The 15,541-nt window shown below is 40.4% G+C and overlaps 2 protein-coding genes across 6 annotated transcripts in view; one reads left to right on the top strand and one right to left on the bottom strand.

Annotated features, from left to right (window-relative positions):
- The window catches only part of LOC121756375 (peptidyl-prolyl cis-trans isomerase FKBP16-1, chloroplastic-like), a 542,442-nt gene that overhangs the window by 116,332 nt on the left and 410,569 nt on the right, over positions 1 to 15,541 (bottom strand). The window lies entirely within an intron of this gene.
- Positions 10,284 to 13,003, top strand: LOC121756354. Of its 4 annotated transcripts, none has more exons than XM_042151881.1 (2): positions 10,284 to 10,529; positions 11,497 to 13,003. In XM_042151881.1, the coding sequence occupies exon 2, from the start codon at positions 11,521 to 11,523 to the stop codon at positions 12,799 to 12,801; it is 1,281 nt and encodes a 426-aa protein (XP_042007815.1). In that variant the 5' UTR covers positions 10,284 to 10,529; positions 11,497 to 11,520; the 3' UTR covers positions 12,802 to 13,003. The 4 variants fall into 4 exon arrangements, with proteins under 4 accessions (XP_042007815.1, XP_042007817.1, XP_042007818.1 ...); XM_042151883.1 differs by having other exon boundaries at positions 10,284 to 10,557; XM_042151884.1 differs by lacking the exon at positions 10,284 to 10,529 and adding an exon at positions 10,568 to 10,914.

Genomic DNA, 15,541 nt, shown 5'->3' with positions numbered 1-15,541 from the left:
TTAATTTTTTTCCTCCAAGAAATGATTGTTGCAGCAAAACACAGCAGGCACTACGGTGCATAAAACGCAGCTGGAAACTAATGAAACGCCGCTTCAAACTTTCCCGACTTTTTAATACGAATTGATATAGTATGTTATTTTATTATCATCATCGGGCTGTGACAGGATTTAATCCTAGAAAGAAGTAACCATTTAATTAGTTACTACTCCATCCGTCCGTCCCACAATAATTGTCTCTCTTATTATGGACATGAGTTTTAAGAAATATAAAGAAAAATTATTGAAAAAGTTAATGAATCCGTTTTTTTATATTAATTTTGTAATAAAATGTGAGTGGAGTGAGTTAGTGGAATATGAGTCATGAGATATACTTATCATTTATGGTAAAATGAAGTGTGACAATTATTGTGGAACGAACCGAAATGAAAAAGAGTGATAATTATTGTGGGACGGATGAATTATAATTTATTCAATTGAAAATCACTACTGTTATACTAGAGTAGTAACTTTTTGTATTGAATGAATAAATTGTGTTTAAACAAAAAGAAGAAATTTCAAATATTGTAAGTTATCTCGAATTTTATGTTCCCTCCGTTCTAATTAAGTGGAGTCAACTTTTGAGCACATGAATTAAATAAAGGTATTGAAAAGTAGGATACAGTAATAAAGTCAGGGTGAATGATTTTTTTTATTTTTTTTTTCAAAAAAAGAAAATCACTCGATTTAATTAGGACATCTCAAAAAGGGATATGATTCAACTTAATTGAGACGGAGAGACTAGTACACCACTATTGAGTGTTCAAATTAAAAAGTACTCCCTCCGTCCCGCAATAAATGGAAAGTAGGTACCACATTTACCAACTTATTACACGCTCACTTTATTATAAAACTAATATATACTCCGTGCCATGCTTATTCAATATTCTACTAACTTATTAAACGCTTTTCTTTACCATTCTTAAAATCTGTGCTCAAACCAAATCAAATCGATATCCTATTGTAGGACTTAGAGAGAAAACTCCATAACATATGACATAGAAACAAAATAATTTGATGGAGTATGTTTCGTTAGTGAATAAATAAATTGTAAGTAACTAATTAAATGGTTACTTCTTTCTAGGATTAAATCCCCTAATAGCTCGGTGATGATAATAAAATATTAACATGTCAATTAGTATTAAAAAGTAGGGAAAAAGTTTTGAAGCGGCGTTTCATTAGTTTTCTGCTGCGTTTTATGCACCGTAGGGTCTGCTGTGTTTTTAAACACAGCAGAGGATCCCTTCTCTGTAAGCTTCAAATGGACAATCGATTTCGAAAAGAAAAAGGCAAATAAATACTAACGAAAAAGATAGTTATCATTTGTCGTCTATATTTGGATTTAAATACTCCCTCCGTCCCGCACTACTCGCACTTATTTCCTTTTTGGGCGTCCCAAGTTACTTGCACTCTTTCCATTTTTAGTAAAAAATTTCACCTACAGCCGTCATTTTTTAGTTTCCTATACACTCATTCCTTAATCTCCGAGCCGAAAAGGAAATGAGCGAGTAGCCCGGGACGGAGGGAGTATAAAATAGCATGATCAAAAGTTTTATAAGATTGAGACTTGTGAGCAGTTGCATTGATTGAGAGTTGGGTGCTTAAAAAAAGCAGTATAATTTTTTTCACAATTTTTTGAAATTATTTGTGAAGAATATATATTGTACTAATATGTAATGGACAAATCAATAATTATTAAGGGCATCGGGCGGACAACGGATGACGTGTCGTCCGCGCCCGACGCTTAGTCCACGGACGAAGCGTGGACGATAGGGCATTGTCCGCGCCATCGTCCGCCCACTGTGGGCGACGCGGAAGATGCAACGAGTTTTAGTTTTTTTTTTTTTTTTTTATTCGAAAATTTTGTTATATATATACCCTGACTTCACTTTTCATTTGTAACTTTTCGATTCAGTTTTCAACTCTCAAATTACGCTTTAAAATGGATTCCGGTGGATACTCAAGTTCTAGTAGCCCGATTCACTTAGGGCGCGCGCCTTAGGGAGCCCCCACTGCAGGTGGAAGGCCATAAGGATAAAATGTTGAAGTGTCGGTGCATAGGGCGGGCGTTAGGGCGCCCCATTGTGGATAGCCTAATACTGTTGATGTCTAAATGGGGTGACCGTCGGTGAGTGTGTCGCATTAAGCCATTAAAACAGGAGTCTTTAATAATTTCACAATAAATTTTATAAATGAGTTAAATTAAGAAAAATATCAGTCTTCTATCTATTTTAGCTATATTAGTGCGCCTCCCGTGAGATGCAGGGGGTTGTCTCTCATTTTAAAATTATATGAATAATAATAGCCCTATTTTTAATTTGAGAAGGTGACAATATTTATTTGGGTGATTAGAATGAGAAAGAAGTGGCATGAGGGTCATTGATTCAAGAATATTTGATTTTGGCTTGAAATGAACCATTATATTTCCAAGTGAAATATAACTGTAATTGGTCCAACAACATATTTAATGATTTTTGGTTTTAGTTGGGAACTATTAGTCTATAATTTAATATCGAATTTAAATTTGAAAATGTATAACCAGTTAATTTTTCATATTAAAAAATATTGGCACGAAAATTGTAGAAATCTGACTATGCACGTCAGAGCTGGGTACGATTCAAAAATCCTAACTCGATCAAACTATGCATACTGAAGAAACGTTTGGTAGGTATACTATAGCAAGTTAAGAGCTTTTATATGACTTTTACCTTTTGTTTGATACACATGTTAATCTTAGTGAACGAAGCATGATATTTTTGTGACCTGACTATGCACGTCAGAGCTGGGTAGGATTCAAAAATCCTAACTCGATCAAACTATGCATACTAAAGAAACGTTTGGTAGGTATACTATAGCAAGTTAAGAGCTTTTATATGACTTTTACCTTTTGTTTGATACACATGTTAATCTTAGTGAACGAAGCATGATATTTTTGTGACCTGAAGAATTTCATCTTGCAGCTTTGAAAGTTCAAACCAAAATCGTAAGATGAAAGTACAATATCGTTCTACATCTTTCTCACTCTCTATTTAAATATGTATTTTGTTAAAGTTATTTTAATCCATATAAAACTTAACATATTATTCTATCTTTTGTACCAAAGATTAATTAAAAAATATTGGCACGAAAATTGTAGAAATCTGACTATGCACGTCAGAGCTGGGTACGATTCAAAAATCCTAACTCGATCAAACTATGCATACTAAAGAAACGTTTGGTAGGTATACTATAGCAAGTTAAGAGCTTTTATATGACTTTTACCTTTTGTTTGATACACATGTTAATCTTAGTGAACGAAGCATGATATTTTTGTGACCTGACTATGCACGTCAGAGCTGGGTAGGATTCAAAAATCCTAACTCGATCAAACTATGCATACTAAAGAAACGTTTGGTAGGTATACTATAGCAAGTTAAGAGCTTTTATATGACTTTTACCTTTTGTTTGATACACATGTTAATCTTAGTGAACGAAGCATGATATTTTTGTGACCTGAAGAATTTCATCTTGCAGCTTTGAAAGTTCAAACCAAAATCGTAAGATGAAAGTACAATATCGTTCTACATCTTTCTCACTCTCTATTTAAATATGTATTTTGTTAAAGTTATTTTAATCCATATAAAACTTAACATATTATTCTATCTTTTGTACCAAAGATTAATTAAAGATAAGATAGATTTTTAAATAAATTCACCCACTAAAATTGTACATAACTAACACAAACCATAATACTCATTTGTGCCACCACCTTCCCACACAAATAGCTCAGCTAGTCTTCAAATTGAATTTAAAGTCTCAGCTTCAAATTTCCATAGGCATAGTTTGAGAGTTTTATATAACGATTTCATTTGAGGCCGAGCTATGGAATTCTCCGAGTCAAGAAAATAGCTCCTTTTAAGTTTAAGCACAAACCATTTCCATAGGCATAGTTTGAGAGTTTTATATAACGATTTCATTTGAGGCCGAGCTATGGAATTCTCCGAGTCAAGAAAATAGCTCCTTTTAAGTTTAAGCACAAACCATAATACTCCTGTTAGGATTCGCACACACAAGGCTTTCACACACTCAATAGGATCACACACACACTCACTGTTGTATGAGATCACACAATGCAGAAAACACACACACTCACACTTTGAGTATTGAAGATGATAAACTTGGAGAGAAAACTGGAAAACTCTTTATTGATTAAACTCTACTCTAAACTACATACACGGTGAGCTATTTAAAGCTCTACAATCAAGTAGCAACTGCTACTAACTAACTACAAGAAGAATCAAGAAAGCAAGAAGAATAACCGCTACATCTCAGCTAACTAACTGCTGCTCCAACGGCTAGTTCGGCTAGGTTGCTTCTTCCTTCTCGGTTCAAGACCGAACTCCTTCCTCGGTTCAAGACCGAACTCCTTCCTCGGCTCAAGACCGAACTCTTCCTTCTCGGCTCATTCCAGCTCAACGCCGAGCTTCCTTACCGAGCTTCCTTACCGCTGAGCTTACCGACTTCTGCCTTCTTCTTCTCGGCTAATTCCAGGCTAGTTCCAGCTCGGTAAGCCGAGCTTACCGAACTCCTTTCTAGCCGAGCTTCTTCCAACTGAAATGAGCACTCCATTATTACAATTCTCCACCTGAGGGCTCATCTCAGTTCTTGCACAAACATTGATCAATTTCTTGCAATGATCAAACTTGTCTCTACCTAGAGACTTTGTTAGCATGTCAGCCGGATTGTGCAAGGTGTTAATCTTAATCACCTTCACTCTCCCCTTTTCAATCTCATCTCTAATGAAATGCAACTTTATGTCTATGTGCTTGCTCCTTTCATGAAAACCCGGATGTTTAGCCAAGCACATAGCTGAGCTGCTGTCACAATGAATCACCATTGTCTTTTGGTCAAAACCAAAGTCAGAAATCACTCCCTGAATCCAAAAACTCTCCTGTACAGCTGCAGTGAGAGCTATATACTCTGATTCTGTTGTTGAGAGAGCAACAACACTTTGCAACCCTGACTTCCAGCTGATTACAGTTCCAAACATGGTGAAAAGATAACCTGTTTGGGACTTCCTGTTGTCCAGGTTTGCAGCATAGTCTGCATCACAATAGCCCTGCACAACCTCCTCAGATTCACCTTCCCAGCCATTGAAGACAATTCCCCAGCCACTGGTTGACTTCATGTACCTCAATATCCACTTAAGAGCATTCCAATGCTCCTTCCCCGGGTCTGCCATGTATCTGCTAGTCACTGAGATAGCATGAGCAAGATCTGGTCTGGTACAGATCATAGTATACATAATACTTCCAACCACACTAGCATAAGGAATAGACTCCATCTCCTCAGCCTCTTGCTTAGATTTAGGGGCCTGCTCCTTTGAAAGCTTAAAACTCTGGGACAGAGGAGTTGATGCAGCTTTTGCATTTTCCATTTTGAATCTCTGCAAAACTTTCTCAATATAGTCAGTTTGCAGCATCCACAGCTTCTTGCAGCCTCTATCTCTCTGAATATGTATGCCTAGGATCTTCCTTGACTCTCCTAGATCCTTCATTTCAAAGCTTGACTTCAGATCTTGTTTAACTTTCTGAATTTCTGTCATAGAAGGCCCTGCAAGTAGCATATCATCCACATAGAGTAATAGGTAGGCAATGGGAGTCTTGCCTGCCTTCTTGATGTAAATGCAATCATCATATTCTGACTTGGAGAAGCCAATCTTCTTCATCTGTGCATCAAACTTCTTATTCCACTGTCTAGGACTTTGCTTAAGTCCATAAAGACTTTTCTGTAACAGGCACACCTTGCCTTCTTCTCCAATCTTCACATAGCCCTCTGGCTGTTCCATGAAGATAGTTTCCTCTAGATCTCCATTTAGGAAGGCTGTCTTCACATCAAGCTGTTGTAGCTCCCAGTCAAGCTGATTCACCACAGCCAATAGGATCCTAATTGAAGTGTGCTTCACAACAGGTGCAAACACTTCATTGAAATCGATTCCCTCCTGCTGTGTAAAGCCTCTAGCCACCAGCCTTGCCTTGAACCTGACTCTATCCTTATCAGTGGTCTCAATCTTTCTTTTAAACAACCACTTACAGCTTACCAGCCTCCTCTCCTTTCCATCTGTATTCAGCTTGGATTTGTCCACCAAAATCCATGTTTTGTTCTTGAGTAAAGACTCTATTTCCTCATTCATGGCTTCAATCCATCTTTCTCTATCTTTGCTCTGCATAGCTTCTTTATATGTGAGTGGATCTGCACCATCAATACTTTCAGCAGCCTGGTTGCCCTGAGTTGGAGCCTCTTCTTTATCTGAATCAGACTCACTCCCTGAGTCAATAACTCCACCTGCTCCTAGGCCAACCCCCACAGGCTCCACCTTGAAGAAATCACCCTCATCTTCACTGGAGTCCAGCTTATCTTTCAGGTATGGCATCTGATCCTCCAAGAACACCACATCCCTACTCACCAAGACCTTCTGCTTACCGGGCTCAATACACCAGAGCCTATACCCCTTAACACCCCTCTGATACCCCAGCAAGATACATTTCAGAGCCCTAGCTTCAAGCTTACTTTGCCTAGCATGAGCATAGGCCACACACCCAAACACCTTGTATTTTGAGTAGTCACTATGAGCTCCATACCACATGTAATCAGGAGTTTCAGATTTCAGGGCAGTAGATGGGCATTTATTGATGAGATAGGCTGCTGTATACACAGCCTCACCCCAGAATCTGCTGCTCAAACCAGAACCAAGAAGTAGGCACCTCACCCTCTCTAGGATTGTCCTATTCATCCTCTCCACAACACCATTTTGCTGAGGATTACCAGGAACAGTCCGGTGCCTCTTCATACCCTTCTCTTTACAAAACAGATCAAACTCAGCAGACAAGAACTCTAGGCCATTGTCTGTCCTTAAGCATTTAACACTTCTACCCTTCTCTAGCTCAACCTCCTTACACCATATCTTGAACTTTGTGAGTGTTTCAGATTTTTCTTTAAGAATATATACCCACAACTTCCTTGTATAGTCATCAATGATAGCTAGATAATACTTTCCTCCACCAATTGAACACACCGGTGAAGGCCCCCAAAGATCACTATGTATGTAGTCTAAAGGGGCTGTAGAAGAGTGAATACCTGTAGGATAGGGTGCCTTCTTAGCCTTTCCAAGTATACACTGCTCACAGGGGTCCATCTTGTTGAAATCTCCAGAGATCAGACCCTTCTTGATGAGTTCTTTCAAGCTTCCTTCAGCTGGGTGGCCCAATCTCTTGTGCCATAGCATTATGGAATCATCTGACACTGCATTGCTTTCTCCATCAACAGCCTTAGCCTTCAGATAATAGAGAATATGCTCTCTGTCAGCCTCCATCATCACTGCATCTCCAGATTTCACAAACAATTTTCCTTGACTCATCAATATGGTGAACCCTTTCTGCTCCAGCATTCCCAATGAGATGAGGTTCCTCTTTACTTCTGGAATATACCTCACCCCAGTTAGGATCTTTATAGAGCCATCTTGTAGGCTTAGCTTTACCTTCCCTATTCCTTTGATCTGACAAATGTGATTATTACCAAGAACAACCGTACCCGATGCTTCTTGAAGATCATGAAACCAGCTTCTATTGGGGCACATATGGAAGCTGCACCCCGAGTCCATTATCCACCTATGACTGACCCCACTATCACTGATATTCATGAGTTGAGCCGGGGGATCAGCACTCTCCACACAATCAGATTGATTGTGTCCCTCAGAGGCCATCTTTCTCTTCCATGCATGACAATCTTTCTTCAAATGTCCAGGTTTCTTGCACCAATAGCAAGCTCTGGTTTCCTTCTGAGCATCAGAACTTGAGGGTTTAGGGCCCTCAAACTTCTTCTTGAAGTTCTGCTTCTTGAACTTCTTCACATTCAAGGCCTCTGCAGCTTGAACATTGGAGCTTGCAGAGCCTCTGTTGGCTGTCTTCTGGAGTTCTTTGGCCATCAAGGCTGAATAGACTTCTGCATAGGTGATAGGTTTATCTCTTCCATAGATAATTGCATCACTTAGCTGGTCATACGAGCTAGGCAAGGCATTCAATGTGAGAATGGCCTTATCCTCATCTGAGATCTTGACATCAACAGATCCCAGGTCATCAATGATCTTGTTGAACTCCTCTAGCTGCTCAATGATGGACCTATCTCCAGAAAAACTATAGGCATACAGCCTCTTCTTGAGATACAGCCGGTTAGCCAAGGATTTGGCCAAGTAAACTTCATCTAACTTGTCCAAGATCTCCACCGCAGTCTTGGCTTCTTGAACTTCCCTCAAGACCTTATCTCCAAGGCACAGAATCACTGCAGAATGTGCCTTGAGCTGCATCTCCTCCATCTTTGCCTGAGCTTTTTCATCAAGCACTGGAGCATTTCCTTTCTCCTCTGGTTTTGCAAGAACTGCCGCCAAGCCTTGTTGAATTAAAACCGCCTTCATCTTCATCTTCCACAGGCCATAATCATTCTTGCCTGTGAACTTTTCTGCATCAAGCCTTGTTGCCATCTCTGAAACCGTTTGATCCTCTGCAAATCAGCTTCAATATCCCTTTCCCACAGACGGCGCCACTTGTTAGGATTCGCACACACAAGGCTTTCACACACTCAATAGGATCACACACACACTCACTGTTGTATGAGATCACACAATGCAGAAAACACACACACTCACACTTTGAGTATTGAAGATGATAAACTTGGAGAGAAAACTGGAAAACTCTTTATTGATTAAACTCTACTCTAAACTACATACACGGTGAGCTATTTAAAGCTCTACAATCAAGTAGCAACTGCTACTAACTAACTACAAGAAGAATCAAGAAAGCAAGAAGAATAACCGCTACATCTCAGCTAACTAACTGCTGCTCCAACGGCTAGTTCGGCTAGGTTGCTTCTTCCTTCTCGGTTCAAGACCGAACTCCTTCCTCGGTTCAAGACCGAACTCCTTCCTCGGCTCAAGACCGAACTCTTCCTTCTCGGCTCATTCCAGCTCAACGCCGAGCTTCCTTACCGAGCTTCCTTACCGCTGAGCTTACCGACTTCTGCCTTCTTCTTCTCGGCTAGTTCCAGGCTAGTTCCAGCTCGGTAAGCCGAGCTTACCGAACTCCTTTCTAGCCGAGCTTCTTCCAACTGAAATGAGCACTCCATTATTACAACTCCTATATATCATAATCATTAGAGCATTAGCAATAGCAACGCCCTTCCCACGGCCAGCCACAAATTATGCCCTTCCCACATCCCTCTCAATAACCTTCCCATAAAGCCTTTCAATTTAATTCATTTTAATTATTGATATTTATCGAATATTAAAAAAATAAAGTGAAATAAGTTGTATATAAAGAATAGAATTAAAAAAAATAAAATTTTGGCCGCCGAGCGTGGGAGGGGTGGGTCGATACGAGATATCGTATCGAAAACGTTGTATCGTATATCGTATTGAAAATATCGATATGAAAGAATTTCATATCGTTATCGTATCGAACGTTTCGATATATCGAATTTCGATATATCGACTTTCGATATGGATAATATCAATATCGTTATCGTATCGATATATCGATATATCGAATTTCGGTAAGATATATCGAAATATCGATATCGTATCGAATACCTGTATATCGAAAATTATAATTTCAAAACTTAAAATTCACACAAAAATTAATAAAACTTCAACACAATAAAATTAATAGTGTTCTTATCTCCATAATCAAAATACAACACAACCAAGTACAATTAAATGGATTTATATATATTTATAATTTTAAATTTTAATATGTATTGAATTTCAATATGTTTCGATATATACCATATATATCATATATTCGATATAAAACGATATATCGCGATATAAGAAAATTCATATTGTTATCGTATAGAAAACTTACGATACGGTATCGTATCGTATCGAAAATTACGATATATCGAAAATTCGATAAATTTTCTATATTTTTCAATACGATACGAGCGATATATCATTTTTTCGATATTTTTCCCTAGCCCTTGGGACCCACGACCTAGCCCGTGCTCTCGGGCGCCCGTAGCCATCCCCCGGCTAGGCAGTGCCGGAAGTCGGCATCCGTAAATGTAGGATTATACCGACAAGGAAAAAGGCAGTACAGTACAAATTTTTTCAACATTATGGAACTGCAGCTGCACGTGCTTCCCACGCTCCGGTGTCCGTCGTCCAACTGTGCGTCCCACTCAAATCTCTTTTCATTGGCTCACGCTTCCTTATCGCCTCACTATTCAATCCCCCACCCCAATTCACTTCTAATTAATCAATAAACTTAACACTAAATTCTTCCAATTCAACTTATATATTCCAACGACACAGAATTTTCCGACAGGCTTCAATCCCGTAATCTCCTCTCCTTATTCCACTCTACCACGCCTGCGCACCGTTTCCCCAAAAGGGTCTTTTTTTCATCTTTGTGTTTTATCCTCAGATTCTGCAGAAAAAATCGATTTCACTTTGGAGATTAAAGGCAAGAGCCGAGATCATTACTAACTGATGTATCTCTATCCCTTTTGCTTTATTTCTTTCCAACTTTCCATTTTCGTGATTCTTTTGTTGAAGTTGATATTTTGATATCTTTTTAGGATATGTATGTGGTGCTGTTTTTCTTTAAAGATGGTAGCTTTATTGGTATTCGGTGAAATTCAATTTATGACTTTGTTGGCGAATTTCGTCTATTTTTAGGATTTGGGTGTTTGCCTTTTGAGTCCAACATGGTTTGGAAGATTTTGGGGGAAATACATCTGTTGATTTCCTGCTCCTTTTGCTTCTGATTGATGAGTTTCACCTGTTGCCTAGTTTGATTTGGTGCACTGTTTTCGGATTGTAGTGAGATTTTTTTTATCACTTCACTGGTTAGTTTAGATGTTCATATGACTTCTTCCTACGCTTTTGTGGCTTGTGTGTTGCTTATTGCTTTTCGTAGTTAGAGATTCAACACTGTTCTACCTGAATTTTAGGTGTTCTCACCAATTATCATAGTGCTTGTTATATATGGGCCTCAATTTCCTTGTTTAAGATATGACCATGGCTTGTTAAGCTCTTTTTTTATTTTCGAATACGTCGTTTCTTGAGCTCTGGCTTTGTTAGATCTGTTTGAATTAGCTGCATTTCTGGTTAGTGCTGATATTTACGGCTCTTTTGCTTGTTTAACGTTATAGTCTTGGTGTGTGCCTTAGTTATTTGCTCTATTTTTCTGTTTCTTTCTTGGATGTTATGTTTAACTTGTTGGTTGAATACTTGTGAGGAGTTGGAAGAAGGTTTACTGATCTGCTTTTAGCTTAAAAGGAGTATGATTCAACGTAATCGCCAGTAATACGACGGATAGATAAAAAATAATTCAAGCTAAACTGTCATTTACTTTAATGGATTGATTAACTTGAACTTGTTCGACGACAATAGCATATATGCGGTATATAACGACATCTTCTGCACAGGGTTTTTTTGCTTGAACCGTACTCATGGACTCCCCTCAATCAGTTGTTTCACCCCTCAAGAGCTCTTTCCCGGAGTCTGAGAAGCAGCATATGGCAGAAAAGTCGAGCCTCTTCACAAGGGAGATCAATTCCCAGAGGAATGGAAGTGCAGTTGGTAACGTGGAGGAGTTTCTCGGAGCTCTGAAGGTGTACATACACCAAGCTCGGGATATCCACAACATTTGCATCTATCAAAAGCAAGATGTTTATGCGAAACTCTGTGTGACTAGTGACCCTGAGAAGACAGTCTCCACCAAGATCATCAATGGTGGTGGGGCAAACCCTGTTTTCAACGAGAATCTCATTCTCAATGTTCGCAAAGTTGATTCCTCCCTTAAATGTGAGATATGGATGCTAAGCAGGGTGAGGAATTATCTCGAAGATCAGCTTCTCGGGTTTGCTTTGGTGCCTATATCTGAAGTCCTCCTCAACAATGGTAAGTTGGAAAAGGAGTTCTCTCTTTCCTCAACCGATCTCTTCCACTCACCTGCAGGATTCGTTCAGCTTTCCGTCTCTTATGTTGGAGTGCCGCCTGAGGTCATTCCAATCCCAGCACCACTCACGTCTGTGGAGAGTGATTCAGTAACCAAGGACACTGAATCTGCCAAGTCTGTTCCTGATGACATGGACAAGATCGAGTTCCCCGACCCTAATGTCGCAAACGAGAATCACCAGATGGTGGAGGAGTATTTTGGGATGCCATGTAGCAACGTGGACTCACCAAGCTCGGACAGCTTGGTCAGTTCCGATACTGAAAATCAGGTGAGCTCCGAGGCTGAGGTTCAGCATGGAGAAAGCTTCTCGATTGGAACTGTGACTTCGAAACCTTTGCCAAAGGCTGATTCTCCTCTGAGCTGTGCATCAACGGATGGAGGTTCGTCTGCGTCAGCTCCCGTGAGTTTTCAGTCTTGTGAGACTCTGAAAGATTCAAAATCTCAGGGCGAGGAACTCGTTTCACCTCCTAAGGATAAATCCAAGGAAAAAACTGCAAACAGCGACAGTAATGCTTCAGGTGCGGTGTCGAGTGATGCGTCTGCGAAACCGGTTGTGACAGTGCCGGAGCCGAAGGTGGTTCAGCAGGACATAGTGGATATGTACATGAAGAGCATGCAGCAGTTCACTGAATCCTTAGCTAAGATGAAGCTTCCGATGGACTTTGAGAACCGGCCGACCAGCTCGGAGAATTCGACGAGCTCTGAGCAGAAGACTCCAGGATCGAAGAACTCGGGCTCTCGTGTGTTTTATGGAAGTAGAGCTTTCTTCTGAGCGTGTTGGTGAGGCTCTCCCAAGATACACAAGGTGAGTTTAGTGATTAGAATGGAGACTAATGCTAGTAGTAGCATTTTAAATGTAATGTAACCTGGTGTTTGGGACTTTTATCTGGCTATGTATTAGAGATTATAAAAAGGGATTAGGCCATCCACAACGCTGTTCCTATACCGTTCCTAAACCGTTCCTTAAACTACTATTTGCGGGCCCCACTGTACTTTTTTACTCCATTCCTTAACTAAGGAACGGAACCTGCAACCCTCCGTTCCTTAACCGTTCCTTAAATTATTATTCATTCAATTTTATTTTTTATTTTTATTTCCAACCAAATTCAATTAATAAAAACACACTTTAATAAAAAACACACAACATTAAAACAAAGTTACAACTTAAACTTAAAAAAAATAAAAAGCACACAATTAAAATCCTAAAAAAATAAAATTACACAATTTTAATAATTTCATCCGTCAAAGTTTGCCCAAATGTGCTCAATTAAATCATGTTGGAGTTGGGTGTGGGCGCTAGAGTCGCGTGTCCTTGCACGAATAGATAACCGTTCTTGTATAGACGGATGCGCTCCACTTCGAGGCGGACTACTTGCGGTTGAGCTTCCGGGGGATTCGGGGTCGAACCAATTTCCCGCCTCGGGTCCTTCGTCTTGGACAATCATGTTGTGCAAGATTATGTGCGTATACATGATATCGACCATGTTCTCCATGAACCACGTACGAGCCGGGGCTTTGATGATGTTGAAGCGCGCTTGGAGAACCCCGAACGCCCTCTCCACATCCTTGCGAGCAGCCTCCTGCTTCTGCGCAAAAAGAGTCTGCTTTGGGTTAGAAGACCCACTGCACGTCTTCACGAAGGTAGGCCACTTCGGGTAGATACCATCGGCGAGATAGTACCCCATTTTATAAAGCCGGTTGTTGGCGACGAAGTTGATGGCCGGCGCTTTACCATCCAAAACTTCGGTCAAGAGGTCGGACTGGTGGAGCACGTTTACGTCGTTATTCGACCCGAGGACCCCGAAGTACGCGTGACAGATCCAAAGGCGGTAGTCGGCAACGGCCTCGAGTATAACGGTTGGGTGGGTGCCTTTGTGGCCGCTCGTGTAGGACCCCTTCCACGCCACCGGGCAATTCTTCCATTGCCAGTGCATGCAATCGACGTTGCCGAGCATCCCGGGGAATCCGTGCACTGTTTCGTGAAGGTCGAGCAGGAACTGACAATCGGTCGTGCTTGGCCTCCGGAGAAATTCGTCGGTGAAGGCTGCCCGGACGCCTTTGCAGAATTTGAGCAAACACATTCGCCTAGTGCTGTCTCCGATGTGGAGGTATTCGTCGAACATGTCGGCCGTTTGTCCAGTCGCAAGCTGGCGGATTGCTGCAGTACATTTCTGCAGCGTCGTGTGGCTGGGACGGCCGACCGCATCGAACCCTTCCTGGAAGAACTCTTCCCGGGCTGCCAAAGTATTCGCGATGTGGAGAAATAACGGTTTCCCCATGCGGAAACGGCGACGGAAGTACGTATCTCCCCAAACCGGGTTATCGCAGAAGTAGTCGCGTACTAACCTTGCGGCGGCTTCCTCCCGATTACGATGGATGTACGTACGGGAGCGTCGTTGGGGCGGCGCGGCTTCTTCCACCTCCCGTCGTCGATCTTCTTCAAGTGATTGTTCCAATATTTGACGCATTTGTTCAAAAGGATCCATTAATTTGATTAAATTTGGGAGAAGAAAAACAGAGTTGATTTGAGATGAAAATTGGGGTGGAAATAGAGAGGATTTGAGAGGAATAGATGTGTGTTTGTGAGTGAAATGAGTATGAAATAAGAGTATTTATAGAGTAAATAAATTAAAAAAAATAAAAAAAATGGCCAAAAAAACGGTAACAATACCGTTGCAAAAAAAATATTTTTTTTATTAAATTCGAATTTTTTTTTAAAAAAATCGAAGTATTGCGTCACCGTGACGACGCCCACTCGCGGGGCAGCGAGTGGGCGTCACGCGTCGAATGGGAGGCCGCCACGTCGCCTCGGCGCGTGGCGGAACGTGTCGTGCCGCGTCTCGCGGGAACGGCACCCGGCACGGAATGGCGACGGAACGGGCGGCTGCAACGCGTGGCGCCCGGTTCCGTTCCTCCGGAACGAGCGTTGCGGGTGCTCTTACTAATGTTGTAATTGTATGAGTCTTGTTGGTTACATTATTTGCAAATCTCAACTCTAATCCCCATTTTGCTGCATACTTGCTTAATCATGGATGATACTCCTAGTAGTTTAGTTTAAAACAGTGTAAAGTTCAAACTCTATTATCTATAAGACAGTTGTTGGCCCACTAATTGTGAACTTTATTCCACAAAACCAAAATCATCCATCTCATAACGGAGATTCATTTAACAATATTATCTTGTCCCAATATTTTATTCAAGAAGATAAAACAAGAAAAAAGAAATTGCTATAAAATAATGTTGCTTAAATGAATTGTGTAAATATGCATATCCAGTTCTTAACAATTACACAATATTTACTATTGGAATAAACTCTTACACTATGTTTAAAAGCCATGCCAAGATTAGAAAAAAAAACCATGATTAGAAATTAGAATCAAGATAAATTTTATGTTTATTGTTTGATAGATGATTTAAATCGCGATAAAATTATGAATAGCCCATAGGTAAGATGTGCAACGACTTTATTGCCTTTATTAAACATATGAATATATTTATCTTACCATTTTACA

The sequence above is a fragment of the Salvia splendens genome, chromosome 11, assembly GCF_004379255.2.
Source record: "Salvia splendens isolate huo1 chromosome 11, SspV2, whole genome shotgun sequence".
NCBI lineage: Eukaryota > Viridiplantae > Streptophyta > Magnoliopsida > Lamiales > Lamiaceae > Salvia > Salvia splendens.
This window is presented reverse-complemented; position numbering and strand designations above follow the sequence as displayed.

Excerpts from the sequence above, each read along its gene's own strand:
- LOC121756354 (XM_042151881.1), top strand. The coding sequence starts at position 11,521 with ATGGACTCCCCTCAATCAGTTGTTTCACCCCTCAAGAGCTCTTTCCCG.